Genomic DNA, 21,646 nt, shown 5'->3' with positions numbered 1-21,646 from the left:
CTCGGGGTCTTTCCCACCTACCATTACAATTTCCCAGTCTAGCCTGTTTCCTTGGAATTTCCTTGAGGTCTTCCATCCAAGTATTTACTAGGTCTAACCCTACTTAGCTTGCAAGCCCAGACAAATAAAGTGCCAAGTTCTTGTTGGATAAATCAAACATCTGGAAAAAGTCCAAGCAAATCATTATGGGACATGACTTTCTTTCATGGTCTGTTGGGAAAATGAAGATTCTTTGTCTACTGATTCAGGTACAATTTTTCTTAAGTTCCTATTTTTGAATTATCGTGCTAAATATGCAGTAGAGGAGGTACTAAACATTAACTGGGGATTTGCTACTTGATCATTTTATAACTATAATGTCTTTTCAGTCCATTTTTGTGCCCAGTTCAAAGTTCTGGCTTTGACAGCAAAACCCCTTAGTGTTTGGATGCTAGGACTTGAAGATCAGCTTCCTCCTACAAATACCTCTCTGGACCTTGAGATCATTCTCACAGGCCCTTATTCAGATGCCTTCATAAATCCCTGTAAGTTTACTGGGAAAAGGATCTTGACATATCACTTGTGAAAACTTTACCTAGGTAGGCTAATTAATAAGAATACATTTGTTTCAATATTTTCCCTTGTTAACCTGAGAGTTGACTGTACTGATTTTATTCTATACTGCTCGAGTTTCTACACAATTTTGATTCTTTGCACCTGTGGCTTGTCCATAATTAGAAAGAGAGACAATTCATACAATTCTTAGAATATTTATTGATTTGATTTATAATGATTGACCATTTTTTTCTGGGTTTTACTGGAGCGAGTTCACCCGTGCAGGTTTGTTGCTCAATAACTGAAGCTTTAAGTGATTCCTGCCATGAATGAAGCAGCTGTCAGGGTCTGGAAGTTGTCTCAGTGGTCTTTGTTGCTAAGTGGAGGCTCTGTAGTGTTTTGAATGATGTATGAATGAGGTGATACGACTGTTGCACATTGATCCTGTCTCTTAATCTTGTATAGGTTGCTCCCAAAATGTACATTCCATGTATGCATGTTGTGCATTTTATTAATGTTCCCACTGCGTTGTAACATCCAAAATTATCATTTAGTTTGATCTTCCATAACCAGATGCCTTCAAAATATGCATGTCTGCAGTTTCCATCAGTTCTAGCCAGTATGTGTACTCTTACATGTCTGGAAGGCATCAGATTGGAAAATGCTGAGTTTGCTCATGAAATGAGGGCAAATACACACATATGTTACAAATAACCAACAGCTGTAAGTATGGAACAGCTGTTACTAATAAAGCTATCATGTTTGCTTATCCTGAAGTACAGTTTATCTGAATTCTGATGACAGTGCTTGTGATCTCTTCAGCAGGCAATAGGGTAGATAATGAGGAAGAGGAGGAGGAAGAGGAAGAAGACGATGAAGGTTCAGAATCAAGTAGCCCTCCTGTCATTTACCAGATGAAACCACCACCTGAAGGTTGTTGCACCACTGATGGTAAAAAATTAATGTTATCTGTGTAGCTAATTTATAGACATGCTATAGACAGCTAAGACTTATGTTTTATATCAGTTTTTTATATCAAATTGTAAAATCCAGAGCTTGATTTTAGAATTAAAAAATATGTAATTTTAATCAGGGTTAGCATACTGCTTCCATAAAATTTGGGTCTGGTTTTAAGGTCTAATTATGCCGCTGGTAAAATTGCATAACGGCAACATCCTTGGAGGCTCATATGCTTTGCTGTACTTCAATTATCATATTATTTAAAAAAATACATAGCAAAATAGATACTGGAGACTGGTTCTAAGCTGATCTTTTTCCTACATTCCACTTTTTCTATTTTGAGGGAATGTATTTTTATTATGATCTCAGTTTTCACATAGTAGAGTATATGCTTTTTTTAATGGTGGGCTGTTCAATTAAGGAGCCCAGACAGAAATTTACCACTTCAATCAATACCTGTTCTTAATCAAAATCTTTTATAGATTGTGTCCACATATTTATATCTTATATTTATACAAAGCAGTATGTGAAAATATTTGTATATATTAAAAAGTCATAGGATTTGAAAAGTAGGATTTGGATCAACTTTAATTTATAGTCACTCCCCTACTCCCACACATTTGTCCTATTATACAGTGGGGCAAAAAAGTATTTAGTCAGCCACCAATTATGCAAGTTCTCCCACCTAAAAAGATGAGAGAGGCCTGTAATTTTCATCATAGGTATATCTCAACTATGAGAGACAAAATGGGGGGAAAAATCCAAAAAATCACATTGTCTGATTTTTAAAGAATTTATTTGCAAATCATGGTGGAAAATAAGTATTTGGTCACCTACAAACAAGCAAGATGTCTGGCTCTCACAGGCCTGTAACTACTTCTTTAAGAGGTTCCTCTGTTCTCCACTCGTTACCTGTAGTAATGGCACCTGTTTGACCTTGTTATCAGTATAAAAGACACCTGTCCACAACCTCAAACAGTCACACTCCAAACTCCACTATGGCCAAGACCAAAGAGCTGTTGAAGGACACCAGAAACAAAATTGTAGACCTGCACCAGGCTGGGAAGACTGAATCTGCAATAGGCAAGCAGCTTGGTGTGAAGAAATCAACTGTGGGAGCAATAATTAGAAAATGGAAGACATACAAGACCACTGATAATCTCCCTTGATCTGGGGCTCCATGCAAGATCTCACCCCGTGGGGTCAAAATGATCACAAGAATGGTGAGCAAAAATCCCGGAACCACACGGGGGGACCTAGTGAATGACCTGCAGAGAGCTGGGACCAAAGTAACAAAGGCTACCATCAGTAACACACTATGCTGCCAGGGACTCAAATCCTGCAGTGCCAGATGTGTCCCCCTGCTTAAGCCAGTACATGTCTGGGTCCGTCTGAAGTTTGCTAGAGAGCATTTGGATGATCCAGAAGAGGATTGGGAGAATGTCATATGGTCAGATGAAACCAAAGTAGAACGTTTTGGTCTAAACTCAACTCGTCGTGTTTGGAGGAGAGAGAATGCTGAGTTGCATCCAAAGGATGCCATACCTACTGTGAAGCATGGGGGTGGAAACATCATGCTTTGGGGCTGTTTTCCTGCAAAGGGACCAGGACGACTGATCCGTGTAAAGGAAAGAATGAATGGGGCCATGTATCGTGAGATTTTGAGTGAACACTTCCTTCCATCAGCAAGGGCATTGAAGATGAAACGTGGCTGGGTCTTTCAGCATGACAATGATCCCAAACACACCGCCCAGGCAACGAAGGAGTGGCTTCGTAAGAAGCATTTCAAGGTCCTGGAGTGGCCTAGCCAGTCTCCAGATCTCAACCCCATGGAAAACCTTTGGAGGGAGTTGAAAGTCCGTGTTGCCCAGCGACAGCCCCAAAACATCACTGCTCTAGAGGAGATCTGCATGGAGGAATGGGCCAAAATACCAGCAACAGTGTGTGAAAACCTTGTGAAGACTTACAGAAAACGTTTGACCTCTGTCATTGCCAACAAAGGATATATAACAAAGTATTGAGATGAACTTTTGATATTGACCAAATACTTATTTTCCACGATGATTTGCAAATAAATTCTTTAAAAATCAGACAATGTGATTTTCTGGATTTTCCCCCCCATTTTGTCTCTCATAGTTGAGGTATACCTATGATGAAAATTACAGGCCTCTCTCATCTTTTTAAGTGGGAGAACTTGCACAATTGGTGGCTGAATAAATAGTTTTTTGCCCCACTGTATAATGCTTGTTATAAAAATGTTTTGTTAAATTATTAATTATAATAAAGATTCTTTTAATTTGTAAATTAAAAATACTGGGATATAACTGTAAGGAATAAAGACTGTACACTAGCAGAATATATTCCAAATCATCTGTGAATGACGCCATTCGCAGAAAACATACATCAAAGATTAAAAAGTGAGCCAGCTTCCATGGTAGATTTTAAGATCAATTTTAGTGAATGATTGTGTGCCAATATTATTTGATATGAAGCTCTGTATATTGATCAAATTTGTTATTTTTTACCTGGAAATTATTTGGAAATAGCTAATTCTTGAGATTTTATATGCTGCCACACTGAAGATGCATTTTTTATATAAAGCTTTGTTTTCTGTTTGGAAATACCATGTCGGCTCTTCTAGTGCCAGCACCAGCTTTAGGCATTGAAAATGATGCTATGTCTCTGATTCTGTCATAGTCTGTCCTACAGTACAGCCTCTAACAAGATCAGGCTGTCCAGGACACTGGGTGACAGGAATGTTTACCTTTATACTAAGAAAGCTGGCAAGGCACCAGAGTCTGCATGTGGTGTATACTCTGGAAGACTTCATGGTGTTCACACTATTCACCCAAAAGTTCATATGAGACTTTCCAAAACAAGGAGCCTATGAAGATTTTATGTATGCTAAATGTGATTGTGGCAGAATCAAGCAATCATTCCTTATTGAGGAACAGAAGATTGTTGTCAGATTTGCATTGTCTGCCCAATAAATGAAGACTTAGAAGAAAACATCATGTCTACAGTATGTGTTCCAAATGATAGCTATTTTAAAATTCTCTGTGTTGGAGCCTGTTTATCCCACCTTGTTCTGGTGCTGCCAGTTGCTGAAAAGATGCTTTAAAGCATGCAGGGGGTGATTTTCTCAGGAAATTAATTACTTTTGGAAATAGCTTTTTAACTGCTTTTCAACTATTAGGAACCTTTGGATCGACAAGTTTTATAGCACCGTGTAAGTTTCTTTCAATCCTTAATGAAAGAAGTTTTAAATACAAGTTTAAGGACTTAAAAAAAATTTTTTTTGGAATAAAGAGCAAATGGGTGATTACAGTGTTGATTTTGGAAAGTTACGAACAGAATAAGGGTTCAGATGGATTTGAAATAAGATTTTGAAATTAATTATAAGAATCCTTCCCATGAAAAATGGCTGTTGTTTTGAATTCTTAAAAAAAAAATGATAGGATGGGAATGTGAAAGTTGGACACTAGAGAGAATCAGAAGGAACTAAAGATTACAATTAAAGGAGAAGAACACTTAAATTTGACTTACTAATACAGAATGGAGCAAAATACTTTAACACTGGACGTATTTGTAAGGATATTTGTAAATAACGCAGAAGTTAATTTTAAGAGTGTCTGCCATTATAGATAGACTATGTTTAAAGGATGTTATGAAAGAGTCTTTACTGGACAAGACTGAGATTGATTTGAAAGTGGATTTAAAAATGACAGGTTATAAGAAGGATATGGAAAAATATCATACATTGGATATACAAATGAAACTGGCTGACATCTTAATAATTAAAAGGGATATATAGATAACAAACGAGTGACCTGGGTAACTTTCCTATATTGTATTTACAAAAGAGACCTGTTAAAGTTTTGAAGGCTTTTGTGAGAAGGGACAAAGAAAAAAATGAAAAGAAATCAAGTTCTAGGACATTATTTGACGGGATTGAAGATCATGATTGTTAAAAGTAAAAGGAAGGAATATAAAGTTGGTTTAGTTGATCAAGGTTAAAATAGATATGTTGTTACCTCTGGTAACCCTTAATGGACGTTTGGTGACCATGACTGAATGACGAGGCTTTAAGGATCTGTTTATACATAAGAGATGGGATATGGGAAGAAGAAATCATTTGTTGTATTTTAAGCAAAGGTGATAAGTTACTAAAATTATTTATACTTGTGATGAAGGAGGAAGTCATTTCTTTATATATTTCTCTTTCTTTCTTTACTATATTCTTATTTTTTCTTTTCTATTTTTCTTCTTTTTTCTGTACTTTCTATTTTTATTCTATTTTTTGTATTTGTATTTTTTATTTTTTTAATTGTAATGCATAGTAAAATTATTATAAAAAAAAGAAAACTGAATTCTTTGCACATGGGATATAGCAAAATAATAATTATGCAATATTGGAAGGGCAAATCTACACCTAATTTTCAGTAGTGGTTTGCTGATGTATGCTGCCTATCAACATTTGAATTAGGGAGTTTTGCCCAAAGGGTAAGGAAGAAGACTTTTGAGCAAGTGAACTTGGGGGGGGCAGGCGTTGATTATAATGTAAATTATCAGGCTTTCCTTCCCTTTCTTTTTTTTAAATGTAATTTTACATCACTTTTTTTATTTGTGCAATTTTAAAAAGAGAAAAGGTAAACAGAACTCTTGATAATGATTTGAGGAAAAAGTTTTCAAGCTGAATTTCCCTTTTATCTTCCCATTTTAAAGCAGATTTCATCATAACCAGCTATTCATGGTCTTTTCCTTCATTATTTGGTCATTTTTCTGTTTACATTTTTTTTTTTTTTTGTAAACTTGCTATGCAAATATTTTCCACTCTGCTAATTTCTTTTTGCTCTTTTAAGTTAATGTTTCTTTATAATATATGCTGCCATATCTTCCACTGTAATATTCCCCCCATTCCCTTTTACACTTTTACATCAAGCTAACTAGGTGGGTCTTACAGGTAGATGAGTGCAATTTTCATATTCCACAGCTTTTGTTTTATTTTACTCACAAGCTTGATGAAGAATGTTGTCCTTTTTCTTCCTCTCCAGGTTTTTGTCAGACTGGTAAAGACTTGAGGCTAGCCTCTATTTTAAATGAACCAATTGAACTGCCTTCAGGATTTTTACTTGTTGGTGCAAAGTCACCAAGCTTACCCGATCACCTTTTGGTGTGTGCTGTGGATAAGCGATTCTTACCCGATGACTATGGGCACAATGCCTTACTAGGTAAGTGGGATTGGTAATTCCCAGTGTTATCATTCAGCAACATTACTAGGATGGATGAACAATCTAACCTTCTGCAATTTGCTATCTTATCCTTGAAAAAGTACAATATGAGCCCTTGTGCTGTGAATATCCATTTATCCTGTAAGAATGTCTTGACTCAAGTCCAAGGTTAAAATCATTGTCAGGTCATGGTGTCTTGCCAATACCTGAATTACACCTTGAATTACTGGGGTTATTTCTGCACATTTCCACTGCCTTTTTTTTTTTTTAATTTTCCTTTCTGCTGCTTTGGAATTCTTCTTTTCTTCTAAGATGTGATGTGTGCAAACTACTTATTGGTTGAACTACAGTTCTTAGAAACCCAGATGTCATCCTAGTTTCTGAATATCATTTTAGTATTAATTGTCATTACATTATTTATATTGTTTATTGGTATGTGTCTTAACTACTCTAAATCTGGCCTGAGCTAATACTTTCATTTGAAACTAAATCTCTGTAATTTCAGTAAATCTTTCAAATAGATGTCCTGTCAGGTAGCCATATCCTTAATTTTAATAGATAGTACTGTATATAAATAAAAAAGCAAATATATTTATTTTTACCCAGATGTGAAACATACCAAGAGATACTATTTCCAAATCAGATTGTACAGAATTAAAACCATAGTCTATTTGTTTATGATTATTTTAAAATAGATTGATAAACCTAGTCCTTGTCACATAAATCTAATGTGCAAGTTGACATTTGTGCATCTGACCTTGGAAATTAAGTCAGTAGGAGCCAGTATCTGTAGATCTTGGACTTGGACAGGGAAAAAAAGGATGACTTAGGCAAGTCTGTCATTTTCTTTCTCTCTTCTAGCTTGCCTTAGTTACGGATCTGCTGGGTGGCAGGAAAAAATGGGATAAATCCACCTTGAAGGAATGCAAAATAAAGACTGGATGGATGGATGGATGGATGGATGGATGGATGGATGGATGGATGGATGGATGGATGGAAGTCAAATTAGTTTTGTGAGTGGAAGATGTCAATCCAGAGTGAACTCTGAAAGAAACTAGGGTGATGCTGAACAAATACATTAAAAAGAATTTTAAAAACTACAGCTCAGATTTCGTATTTAACTTCAAGGAAAACACAATTACTTCTCAAGTAAATTGGCTCAAGTATATTTTCAAACTTTTGTTAGAGGAGTCACATATTATTTTCCATACTGTATCTTCTTATTGGACAGTAAAAGTGTTTGATGTTTGAGTTGCTGTTAGTAGCATTACTAGGCAACAAAGATCTACAGAGGCCTGCCAGTAAAAATCAAAGGAAAACCATGTGAACCCATATAAATAAATTTGAGATTTCAGTTTATAGCCAGCTCTGTGGGAAGGGTCAGAGTAGATAACTTTGTCTAGCAATAATATGTTTTGCTGTAAGATCTTGCTGTCTTTGATGGGTTACAATACAATTGGGCAGCAATAGTAAAGGAATTAAAGGGGCTATAAATTAGCAATGTGTTGTCATTTTAAAGATACAGGTAATAGTGTTGAACCACTCAACCCATTCATTGCTCCTGCTATTAACAGTTTAAAGTTCCTACGGTTGTTAAATCAGAGGAAGTAGTATATGTGTTAATTGCATGCGAAACTACAAGAGAAAAGGATAATAAGAAACATTTGGTAATAATAACTAAAGCTACATTTGTATGTACATTTGTGAGTATGTTTCATTGAACACTGGTGTCCCAGTAACAATACATACCAATACATTCTTCTTTCTATTATGTTCTTATTCTTCTTTACACTACTTACTCTATTACCATTTTTAATTCCCTTCAATTCAGTTTCTTTCTAAACTTTTAAATCTGTGACATCTGCAGCAAACCATGTTGACACCAAAATGACAATATGCACCCAGTGATGTGAGCATTACCAGTGTTGCCCTGCATCCTGAAATTTGATGCAGATCGCACCATTTGCATGATGATGTGGTCATATATGTTTCATCATTTCCCTACTAGCTCTGTGGATCCCCATTATTTGAAGAACTGAAGCAGAAGTTTATTTATTTACTTATAAGGCTGATGGGCTACTCCAGTTAGCTGTCTCTGAGCAACATCCAACTCTCCAATCCATATCTGGGATTAAAAACACTTTAAAAACATTAATAAGTAAATCTTTAATAACAAATAATAACATAAAATTGGAAGATATGTTCAGAAGAATAAAACCAGTTCCTTCTGAAGATTGATAGGTATAGCCAATTGGCCCCCATGGCTTGATGGAACAGCCCAATTTTTATTAATTTCTTGAAAGCCAGGAGAGGGGGAACTCTGCAAATGTTGGGGTAATACTGTTCTATGCAAGGGGTTGGCAACTACTTCTGTGCCCATGAAGATGGCAGTCTCTGAATGAGGAGACACATAGAGAGTCCCTCCCCGCTTTATTGGGTGGAAGTTGTTATTGGGATACATTGGTTCTGCAGATAGCTAAGCCCTGAACCACCTAATGCTTTAAAGGTGTCAGCCAGCGTCTTAAACTGCACCCAAAAACCAACTGGCAACCAGTGTAACTCTCAGAGTAGAGGTGTTACATGGGTGCCATGAGGTGCACCCAAAGCTATTCAAGCTGCCACATTCTGGGCCACTTGTAGCTTCTGAATGCTCTTCAAGGGCAGCCCCATTTAGAGTGCCTTGCAGTAGTCCAGCTGAGAGGCAATTAAGGAATGAACAACAGTCAGTAGCACCTCCCATTCCCAGCAGGGTTGCAATTAGCACACAAGATGGAGTGGTGCAAAAGCCACCTTGCCGCAGTGGCCACTTGTTCTTTGAGCACAAGCTGTGAGTCCAAGAGGACCCGTAAGTTGAGAACCATCTCTGGGGGAGTGCAGCCCCTTCCAGTGCTAAAAGTAGAATCTGACTGGTATTGGTAGGCCTTTGAACCCAAGTTGCTTTGTCTTGCTGAGATTGAGTTTTAGCTTGTTCTTCCCCATCCAGTCCCAGACAGCCTCCAGGCACCTGGACAACACGTTCACAGCGTCCCTTACTGAGCCAGGGGTTGAGATATAAAGTTGGTTGATTTAGACTTCTGGGTGGGGAAAAATGGAGGAGTGATGTGTCTCTGAACAGAGGAGACCCATCTGAGGCAGAGACCGGTGACTGGGTGGCAAGCCAGGCAAGGAGGAGGCAGGAGATTACCCGCATGTGCTCCGAAAGACAGCTCCTTACGAGTAGACTTGCAGAACTCTGCAGGTGACTTGTGAGTAAGAGCGCTGGGAGCCGTGGAAGAAATATCATGCTCACAGTCTCGGTGGAGCCTATTTAAGGACACTGTGTTCGCCCAAATCCCCACTTTCTAAAACACATCTGGAATATAACAACTTCAAAAGCTACAGAAGTCTTCCAAGCAGCAGAGGAACTATACCACCCGGTGAGTGATTCTTTGACCAGGATTAAACATTAAAGCTAAAAGCAAAGAAAGAAATATAAGGACTTAAAAATAATTAAAAGCGAATAGCTTGCTAAGGGTCTGAATTAAGAAAGTTTAAAACCAACTAAGAGGGCAGTTGAATTTGGAATTATTTACTTTAAGGCAGTTTTGAAATAATTAAATAAATAATACATACCTCCGTGGGAAAGAGGACTGTTTAGATTTGTCAAAGAAAATGGTTGGCTTTGTCAAAGAGATAAGGGAAAGTTGCAAAAGATCATCTGACCATAGAACTACAGAGTGCTGAATGGGACGTAAGAGTTAAGGATACAGAGAAAGTGGGGGGGGGGAGCCTCTCCTTTATTTTTACTTCTCCTTTCTGGATTATAAATTAAGAAATAGCTACTACTAGGAAAGCAGTGAAACTTGCAGAAGGGAGGAGAGGATCTTTGACAGAGCAAATGACAGAAAAAGGGATTACACCAGAGATACTACAAAGGATGTTTGAGGACTTGAGGAAAAATGTGACTGAATCAGTCAAGAATAGCTACAGAGCAACCTGGCAAAGATAGTAAGCAGAGTTGCTGAAACCTTAAAAAAAATTAGAATGGGAGGAAGAAGACATGGATGCAGAAGTGTACAAGTTGTACAGAATCAATACAAGAAATGAAAAGTTAAGAAATGTACCAAGAAATATATTTGTGCACCTTGTCATGAAGAAGACAAGAGACCAGGCCCCACAACAATATCTTAACACCAAGTTTAACACCATTAATAATGCTGGAATACTGCATAAGAGAAAAGAATATAAAATTGACTTGTTTGATCAGGGATAAGACAATAAGTACTTTTATAAAATACTAGGAACCCTTTATGGACTTTTTGCTTAAAATGGACAGAAATGAGTTGATGATTTTTGGACTTGCTGATTGAAAAGGGTTGGACATTGCCCAAAGTGTAGTATGCAATGTGATTTTAAAGGGGGAGGAATGCTATTAAGTTTGTTTGCAAGTGCTCTAAAGAAGATTGGAAGTAGTTTCTTTAAATATCTTTTTTTTTCTGCACTTTCAATTTTTCTTTCTCAGTTTCATTTTCTGTATTTTCATACGTTTATCTTTTACTTGTTTAAAAATCTTTAATAAAAATTATATTAAAAAAAGAGAAATAAAGTTGGCTACCATCAACATACTGATGAAATCTGGTTCCCTGCCAACAGAAGTAGAGAGCGTGTTGAGGCCTACAGCTCTCTGTAATTGAGGGGCCTAGGGCTCAATCTCTCTGTCACAATTCCCGAAACCTTCAGGAAAGAGGTGAATCACTGAAAAACACTGCTCTTCATTCTTAATCCTGGAGATGGTTTAGAAGGATACCATGGTTGATGCTATTGAAAGCCACTGAGGAATTAATCAGGACAAGGAAGCTTACACAACCCTTACTCCCAGTCCCATCAGAGATCATCTGTAAGCATGATCAGTGCTGGCTTTCTGCTAAGCCCAGGCCTGTAGTCAGACTGAAATGGATGAGATAACCAAGGCCTGTTGCAGCTGCAATCCAACTACTACCTTTCCTCCAAAGAGGAGGTTGGAGACAAGTCAGTAATTGTCCAGTATGCTCAGGCTGAGTTATAGCTTCTTGAGCAGGGAGTGCAACACTACCTTTTTCAGAAAGGGCAATATTACCCCTCTCTCAATGACACATTCACCACTCTATCTCCCTTTCACTTTTCTGGAGGCTTTCCCCAGCCAGGAGGAGCAGGGGTTCAGACTGCAAGTGGCTGAGTTGATGCTGCAGAGAACCCGGTCCACTTGCTCAGGAATCAGAGGCTTAAATTCATCAAAGATAGCTTTGCAAGACAAAGCCTCAGCCCTCTCCTCTGCTCCTGTCCAGCTAGTGTCCAATTCCAATTTTATCTGAGTGACTTAGTCCTGACATCGGCTCCTTAGGTGTTCTTCCTGCTTGTCCCTTCCCTGTAGGGACTTTATAGAAAGCTGCTGAGTGGCAATCTGCAGATCCAATAAGAGTAAAGAAATACTGCCATTTTGTTCCTGCAATTGCAACTCAATGGGCTTTTAACCCAGGCTTGGTCAGAATCTCTCCTTGTGTTATGCCAGCAGCACTCTAGGTGTCTTTTGGTCTGCTTCATTCCCTGAAGCTAGGCTTGCAGTTTGGAAAATGCCTGGCTTGGCTCAATCATAGAGCTTAATGGTCACTTGTGTGTAACAGTCATTTGTATAGAGCTTGTGTAGGATTGCCCACACACAAGCTCTCAAACTCTATCAGTGAAGGTGTCTTTTTTTTACAAGTAAGAAACACATCCATATCCACATCTCTGAACAGAGTTTAGCTCTGCATCTGAGTAATCTTAAGGATCCGACTAAGGCAGCTTCAGAGCCAGCTTAAAAGTGATCTGACTAAGACCTTTTATAAGTAAATTATCGCAAGCGATGCTGGGATAGAGTCACATTTTCCTATCTCCTCTGAACTCTTATTTTCAGTATTTCAACTTACATGTTTCCTGAGGGGATCATTCTGCTTATTTGCTCTGGTTGAAAACTTTGAAGGAAGATATTTGCAGTAGGAAACACTAGTTTATTTCCAAATGCGCTAGCCAAAAAAGGTCTTTGGTGCATTTGTTAATTGACTGTACTTCTGATGGTGGATGTGCCTGGAGGCATCCAGGAGCTCGCAAGGCAACATATCTGTGCATTAAGTAATTTCTTGAGCAGACTTCTTTGTCTTCCGGTTCTTATTCATGATAAGCCAGTGATGTGCCTGAAGGGGATAAAGTTCATTTATGCCTTTGTTTAAAAAGTTTCTTTTTGGTTCCAGTTCACTGCCTCTGTGACTTGCATTGGTCATATTAGTGTGTGTGTGTTTCAGATAACTATTCTGGAGTTGGCTCTCCTGTTCTGCATACCCTGCGTGCACTATTTTGTCTCTCAATCAGTGGAATGAAATCGGAAAAGTATTGTTGTACATGAAACTGGAAGCTGTCAAATGGCCTTTGTACATACCTCTTAAAATCAGAACCATTAACAGAAATAAAGTTTTGGAGTTCTGCTCGAAGCATTAAGACCTCATCATATGTACTTGTTTTCTTTACGTATCACCTTACAGTTTAATTAGCTAATTAATTTTGTTGCTGTGACTCAAACACAGACATTTAAAGTTCTTCAATATAATACAACAGCAATAAAAGAAGCAAGGTAAAATAGTAAAGTCAGTAGTATATGAAATTTGCTGTGAAAACCAACTGAAGCATTAAAAAAAGCATTAATGGAAATAGTGGTCTTAAACAGCTGCCTGAATAAAGCTGATATGGGTAGTTCTCTCACCTCCGCCTGCCATCAGTGATGGTGCCCGATTAGTAGAATAGTTTTCTTGAGCTTTTCCTGTGGAAGTCTTCTGATTTCTCCTCACTGTTGTTGTTCCCCCCCCCCCCACTTCTGACCTCTTATCTTTTTTGGGTGCAAACAGCCAAGCATTTTTTCTCCCAATCCAGAAAGCTTCATTTGGACAGTTTATCTCCCCTCTTAAGAAGACTTATTAATTTCTCAGGGCAAAATTAAGCACTGCAGTCGGAAGGGATCAAGAGTACCTTCCCATTGTGCATGGAGCGTACCATAGGCTCATGCAAGTCTTGAATAATTTTTAGTCAATTTCTTTGCACTGCTGTTTCCATTAAGAGTCATAGCAGGTAGCCCTACCTAGCTGACCTTGGTTGATCTTGAAAAAGCTAAGCAGGTTTGGACAAGGTCAAGAAATCTTGGAACTGTAGATTAAACTGGCAAATTTAAAAACATCCTCAAAGGAGGCAGTAGTAAATTACTCCAATACTGGACATGGCCACATAATACTTTTCCATTAAGTAAAAAGTTAATTGAAGGTTTTTAAGGGAAAATAGAGATTCTGTCTGTCCTATGATGGTTTCATATAATGACAACTTTATATTCTGTTGGACTTTTTCCTGTCTCAGTGAAGGGAGCAGTGGGCCATGTTAACTGATCTTGTTAACAACAACAGTAACATATATTTCTACCTCACCTTTCTACTTAATTCTGGATCTACCTGTATCATTTCCTATGAAATTGCAGTAAAGCAATGATGACTATTTAATAATAAAAATAATTTAGGATTGCAGCATAAGATAAAGTAGCAGAAGACTGAAACTTAATTCCCCCAAATCTGTGTGAAAAAACAGAAAAAAAAATAGTGGTGGGAGAGGAAGAAAATTCCAAAATTTCTTTCTGGATTCATTTTGCTTCAGCTAAGGCAAGTAATAGAAAATGTTTCTGTGAGATCCTACGAGATTATCAAAATGCCCAAGGAGGTTGATAAGATTCTCTGACTTTAAAGGTCATAATTTTAGATTTAGTCTGGGAAGAAATTGATAATCGGTACAAATGCAATATGAATTATTGTAGCTAGTGCTAAGCTCATATGGAACACATTAAAATGATACATAAGATCAAGTCAAAGATACATAAGCAGTAACTGGTACACCAGATGTATCAAAAAAATGCATCTGAGATAGCAACCAAAGCTGAAAGAGTCCATCAAGTTGAAGCCACTACTTGGACACTTGGGAGCAATGGTAGTTGTCACACAGGGAAAAAAAATGGTGTGGCTTATTTCTGTGCATTTAGTACAATGTTCAGCTTTTCAGAGCATGAAGATATGTATTAGTATATATTAGACAAATAGCTACACAGGCTGTAGACCAGTGTTGTCCAAACATGGCCACTTTAAGATGAGTGGACTTCAACTCCCAGAATTCCCCAGCCAGCCATGCTGGCTGGGGAATTCTGGGAGTTGAAGTCCACTCATCTTAAAGTGGCCAAGTTTGGACAACACTGCTGTAGATAGATCTCTCACAGATGCACAGGAGTGGACAATCTTATTAGTATGACTCTTCTATGTCATGCTAAATATCTAAAAATTGGCTAAAGTTACACATACCTTTGGAACATCCCAAAAATTTAGTGCAAGCATGAAGTAGAATTCATCCATTCTTGGAATCTAATAATTAAAAACATAAGGATTCTGTCTAGTCCCGGATCTGTTTTTCCCCAGTGGCCAGCCTAATTTTGTTTAAGAAGAGTCACAAGGTAGGGCATCAGTTGCTTCCTGCTTATTCTTTGTTTATAACAACTGGTATTCACAGGTATGCTGCCTCTGGTCCTGGAGGTTCCATTTAGCTTCTTAGTTAATTGCACAATAAATGTATCCATATAATGGACCTTTTCTAGGTTGTTGCTTATTACCATATTCTAGCATGATCATTTCAGATTTTTTTAAAAAAACACGTTTTTATTATATGCAAGAAGAAAAAAGCCTGCAAAAGCATACATCTCTTAGGTACTGGACAGAACTGGTCTTACATACATACTCATGTCAGGTTGCATAACTGAACTACTCATACTTAAGTCTTAGCGGTGGGGGGAAAATGGGAAATTAAGCATATCAACTGATAAATACAGCCCAATTTTTGAAATAGTTCTCCAAATGACGCTTATGCTCGTTCACACATACTGTGAAGTAAAATCTTCATGCTACTGTATAATTGTGTGTCCAACGTTGAACTATCTGTTTTTTTAGAACATAACATCATAGTTTTAATTTCTTCTATTGGTTTCCTATTCATTTCAGAAGAGCGTAAGCATCCACCTTTTGTCCAAAAGGAAGTCCATTATAGGGCATAGCAGCATCGTAGGAACCCAATATTTTCAGATATTTTCAGCAAAACTCAGCAGGACAGTGAAATAATGAAAAGATCTTGGGCACAGGCGGAGCACATCTAAAAATAAAAGACTTATTCGGGTTCTTGGCCCTGCCTTGAAAGGTCACAGCACCAAGAGGCATCATAGCGCCTCAGATGTGGCCTGGCAGAATTGGCCAAATAAAATTAACATAGACCAGTGAACATTCAACCTTTGGTCACTGTTGATATGGGCTGGTTTTGAACTGATGACCTAGGGGTGAAAGGCCTTTATCAGTCGGACTACAAATATTGATTTCTAGCCATCTCGAGGACTCAGCCATATGACAGAGATAAATTGGAGCACCTTCTGGTTGGTTTGGCTTCTGTGACCTCTGCTTTATCTACAATGCATATGGAAAATCTTTTTATTTAGTTTGCTTACAAAATGAGGCTATTCTTCCTATCCTGTGCTAGGTCCAGATGCTTGCGTATAACTGGGCATGACAAATGATTAACATTTACTTATTGAATTGCTCAAAAATGTCATGCCAGTACCATTTGGCTGTAGAATAATTTTAGAAAGCCTCTCCTAAGTGTGGAAAATGGGCCTGCAATTATTCTGAAGCATTTTTTTTCCATAGGCAGGTTTGCAAAACAGTCCAAATGTGGAAAAAAAACACATTGTGCCATTGTAGGAATTTTGGAAATGTACAGCATAACTCCACTTAGTTCTGCCTTTTAAGGGTTCTTTAAGTGGACATTTTTACAGATTTATCCATTTGTTCCCATTAATTAAAAAAAATGACTAGGTTCTTTGTGACATCACTAGAACAACAGCCAGTCAGCTCTATGCATAGCCCACCCTCTGCTGAAAACTTGCTTTCAGAATCTTTCAGCCTGTATTGGGCGGTCAGGTGGTAAACAGATAAAATACCTGGAATTAAACTTGGAATCTATTTATCATGGAAATAATTTTAAATTGCTCCTGAACTCAGACTCTGGTAGATGCATATTGATTATAGGTGGCAAGAAAATTATTTTTAATTTTTGGCTGCAGTTGGATGTCTTTCAGAAAGGAAATAGACGATTCAAATAAATCCGTTTCAAATCCAAGTATTAAAAGACTCTTTCAAGTGTTTTATTTTGTAGTTGTTCCTATAGCAAGTGTAATGCCTCAACCCACAATATTATTTTTTATTTTTGTAGACCGGTTGCATTAGAGCCTGTTCTCAGTATGGAAGAAGATACGTTGCTGCCTTTCTGTCATGTGAGCTAGCTGTGTGTTGGCTATGTGTCAAAGTCTAATAATGGATAGTTCTCAAATTATCTAGGTCATAAACATCTAAAAAGTGTAATCAAACTTGTGGCTGTTCTGTGATACTAATTTCTTTCCTTTCCCCCCCTTCCCATTATCCATTGATCTGCCTGACTAGCCATCCAAGGGATGTGGTGTTTCCACCCAAGTTTTCATTAAACCCTAAATGAAAGAAATAAGATAGGTATTAAAGACAGGTTTTTTTATTGCAAAGAATCTGATGTCTGTATATGTCTCTTCTTGTGTTCAGAGCTGGCACTCATTGTATTAAAGCCATTCCAAACAGCCTGAAATGCATTATCTGGACTATTTTGACTGATCTCCCCTCATCTTTGTGTACTGTTTGTTTCATCAGGTTTCTCTGGCAATTGTGTTGGCTGTGGCAAGAAGGGGTTCTGCTACTTTACTGAGTTTTCTAACCATATCAATCTAAAGCTGACTACTCAGCCCAAGAAACAGAAACACTTAAAGTATTATCTGGTCAGGAATGCACAGGGCACGCTTACCAAAGGCTCTGCAATCTGCTGGAAGGGGGCAGGTGAGATAATGTAGCTGTCCTTTTAAAGTTCTCCAATGTCTCTGGAAAGTTTAGAGGTTACTGACATAGATCTCCTTAGAAATAAATCTAAGATGCCAAAGATCATTGACATTTTGTTAAAAGCCCAATAAAACACTTTAAAAAAGTGTAGGTATCTGCTATAAAGCTCTTACTTAAACAGCCCCTTAGTAGATGGGGTGGGGGAGGCATAAACATTTACAGACTCCCAGTATGCCTTCAGTGTAAGACCAGACCAGACTGTATGAGCAGATGGTGCATTCAGCCTTCCCCCATTCCTGGAGGAGACAGGACTGGGCAAAATATTTATTAATATGAAGATGAATTAAATGAAATGAATGATACAAAGAACACTTCTCAGAAATGAATAATAACTAATGAGGTCCTTCTTTGAAGGAATAATATATGTGAATCTGCTTGTGTTAACATGTACAATTCAACTGTTGTAGAAAAGATTTGCAAAAATAAAGTGAGCAGTTCTCATTGGATAAAAAGTTAACTTATTTTTTTTAGAATTCAGAAATCGACAGTCCTCATCCAACACTGGTTCCAATACATTATTTCAACCTCCAGAGAATACAGGCTCCTCAGCAACTGTTATGAATGAACCATTTCTAGCAGCACATCCAGTAGGTCAAGCTGGAATTCTTCAAACAGGTAAGAATCAAGTTTTATCTCAAATGTTGCTTTCTGCATTTTCCTTTGGTTGTATGTCAGAACAACTTGGGTGGATCGAAACAACAGCATGGCTTTAGCATTTTGTATGAACCCAAATTGCTTAGGTCAGTATATGAACCTTGCCTGTTATTTATCACCACTGTTGAATAAACTTAATCTGATATCTGAATTAATCCATTTTGGCAGCTTTGGAAAACATACTACATAATAAACTAATCAAACTGGCTGGATTTGCACTATATGCAAGGGCACAAATGAATAAATAAAACTAACCAAGATTAACCAAGGTTAGTGTGCTGCGTATATGCAGCTGCCAGTTCTTTACCTGAGCTGGTTTAGCATGTTATCTGAACACAAAGTAGAAGTGTTATGTGGACCATGGATGCATAATTCCCAGATTTCGGTTTCAGATTGTATTTACTGCTAAGAATAGTCTGATATGCGATAACTTCTTTGGAATGTAAAACACTTCCACACAACAATTCTTTGCCAGTTTGAAAGCAGCTGTTGATCTCTTTGGTCCCACAATACTAACAAGTTAGAGAGCTGAGCTAACTTATTTCTAGGTCAGCTGTGGTATAGTTGAAACTGCTGTGAAGCCAGAGCTTTTGACATGCGTATAAGTATGGAGATGCTGTGACTCAGTCTCGCCTCACAGCTTCTCCTGACAGGCAGGCAGGCAGGAAGAAAAAGCCAAGGCAAGGCTTTGTAGGGCTAGTCCTCTACTGAAGAGATGGGGACTAGTTATGCATAAATGCAAAATAATTTTGTCCATTTGCTCTATCAGGATCACCTTTACAAAATCTTAGCTAGTAGGTTCTTTGATTTGAGGAATGATAATGGTGGTGAAGCATAAGTACCCTTAGTTTCTACCAGTGCTCTCTGGATCTGCACTGTGAATTACCAATCACAGGACTACCTGGCTAGGAATTCTGGAAATTGCAGTCCTGCTATCTTTTGCCAGGTTGGAAAAAATTGTTATCAAATTTGTGTGGCACAAGTTGATAGAGGCCACTTGGTTGCTGGCTTGGCAATGGGAATAATTATGGTGAGAACAACGTAAGTCCTTTCACTGCACTCATTTTGGTTGATGGGACCTTTTCTAGATAGCTACCTCACTTCTTAAAATAAATCAGTATTTATTCAGTCCTCCGAAAATGTCTCCTGCCCTCGTTGGATGTACTTTCTTAGATGACTAAAAATAATCCATGTTCATTCAGAGGGAAGCCCCACAAAATTCAGTGTGACATTCTCACAAAATTATAAATAGGAGTGCAACCCATCTGATAAATTTAGTGTGTGTTTTTAGTTAATCCATCCACTAAAGTATAATATTTAGACTTCATTATATCAATTGTGCTAAAGTTTAGTGAGTAGATTACATAAAATAACACTTTTCCTGTTTAATAGTTTTTGGGAAATTTACAAATGTGAGAAAGTACATTGTACATTTCTTGATTTAGAGAAAGTTTATGATATTAAAATACAGATTATTCAGCATCACTATGGAATTAAAGGTTTGGTACTAAATGCAGTAAAAACAGCACATGATGGAAGTAAAAACGTGTGAGAGTAAATTGGTTGCTTAGTGAACGATTGACGTTGGGCAGAGAATGAGCAAGGATGTAGGATGTTCTCTTAGTTGTTTAATGTATTTATAGATAAAGTGTGGTGATGTTAAATGTTTATTGGCTGGGTACTTGAATGTTTATGAACTTTTGTATGCAGAAGCTGCATACATTGGCTGAGAAGCTTAATCTTTTTCAATGAAAGAAAGTTGTATAATGCTGGGAGGAGTATGAATCTGAATCTGAATCAAAATAAGCATAAAAATAAGTTAAATGCAGTATGAATGGGTTACCAGGAAGTGTGTGTTGCAAAACAGAAGAGAGGGCCAATGAATGAGGCTGCATTACTGTGGACTGAATACAAAAGTGAATCACTGACACGGAAGAAATACATTGAGGTGATTTGGTCGTAGAATGAATGAGGATTGAATCAAAATAAATATGGAGGAAGAGTGAATGAGTTGAGGGGAAAGGGAAACCTGGAAAAACAATGACCGAATCATCCCACAAAAGAGAGAGATAAGAAATTTAAAGAACAAGAGGTAATGTGTGAATCATGTACCAGCATGATGGAAACAAATGTTTTCTGAGGATAGAAAAGTAGAGGCAGGTACAGTGAATGGTGAAATATAGATTGAGCTGCATTTCTCTTCCCCTTTTCTTATCTCATGCCTTTAATTTCTTACTTCTTTTCTGTGATTTGTGTAACATTTTTACCCTGAAAGGGAAAGCGACAGCTATGTAAGTAATTATAATGAAGAGAAACTCAAGTTAGAATATTAAAGATGGCTAAAATCAACCAAACTAACACTACTCTTGCAAGATAAAATAATTTCCTGTCTGTTGTTCTTGCCATTTTTTAAATCTCTTATCAGTTTTATTGTAATTTCTTTGATTGTTGTGAGCTGCCCTGAGTTGTTGGGAGTCAGGTGGCATACAAGTAATAAATTATCATCATCATCATCAAGCAGATTGTTACTGCTAATAAGAAGGAAGATCTTAGCTTTTACTACTTTTCAGAGTTGACTGGAGCAACGTACATTTCTAGAAGCTCTAAAACATGAAGGAGAAAGTGCCATATATTATCTTGAAGACTTATTTATGTACTCAAGTTCTTTAGCTCTACGGACATATAACAGTGGTTCTCTCAGCCGATTCACATTTCTTAAATCCCCCTAGCTAATAGTCTGAAACTCTGAATGTTTGTTTAACAGGTATCACTCTTGTGAATTTAGTACAAGTGCACCATTGCATATTTAAAGGGGTAGGTTAAAGGATTAAGCTCATGTTCCATCCACTCAGCTATATAACTTTATATATGAAAAACGTGTTGCACTGCTGACTGTTTTCTTTCCTTCACATGGACACAGCTCCCGATCACCTCCCATCAACAGCTTGTCATCCAGCCTACAATGGGAAAGACTCTTCCTATCAACACTCACTAAAAAGCAGTTTACCTTCCATGACAAAACCATCAGCATTAGGTATCTTATTTTGTTTGTGTAATATATGTTTAGGTATTCCAGGCTCTGGAATTGTGTTTAGGGCTAAACCAAGTGTGGACTTGCATTCCCAAGTTTTTCCCTTGCTATTGGAAGAAGAGGAAAAATTATTTCTTCACCAGGGTCTTTTTCACCAGCAGACAAACATCACTGGATATAGTATATAAGTATATAAAAATGGTTCT

At 37.6% G+C, this 21,646-nt stretch overlaps 1 protein-coding gene across 9 annotated transcripts in view; it reads left to right on the top strand.

Moving 5' to 3' along the window:
• The window catches only part of GREB1 (growth regulating estrogen receptor binding 1), a 102,020-nt gene that overhangs the window by 31,480 nt on the left and 48,894 nt on the right, over positions 1-21,646 (top strand). For 8 of the 9 annotated variants that reach the window (XR_015795263.1, XM_007422916.4, XM_025163185.2 and 5 more), the window contains 5 exons: positions 1,357-1,485; positions 6,549-6,725; positions 17,513-17,695; positions 18,227-18,370; positions 21,330-21,443. Coding sequence is in view for 8 of the 9 variants with exons in the window: in XM_007422916.4 (XP_007422978.2) it covers positions 1,357-1,485; positions 6,549-6,725; positions 17,513-17,695; positions 18,227-18,370; positions 21,330-21,443 (747 nt within the window). In the remaining variant the exon portion in view is untranslated. The remainder of the gene's footprint in view (positions 1-1,356; positions 1,486-6,548; positions 6,726-17,512; positions 17,696-18,226; positions 18,371-21,329; positions 21,444-21,646) is intronic. The other variant, XM_088136013.1, reaches the window with a different exon arrangement.

This window comes from Python bivittatus, unplaced genomic scaffold (assembly GCF_059951505.1).
Source record: "Python bivittatus isolate LINGU-HERP-01145 unplaced genomic scaffold, Pbiv_v1 ctg000020_np1212, whole genome shotgun sequence".
NCBI lineage: Eukaryota > Metazoa > Chordata > Lepidosauria > Squamata > Pythonidae > Python > Python bivittatus.
The sequence above is the reverse complement of the archived record's forward strand: the minus strand, read 5'-3'. Positions and strand labels throughout refer to the sequence as shown.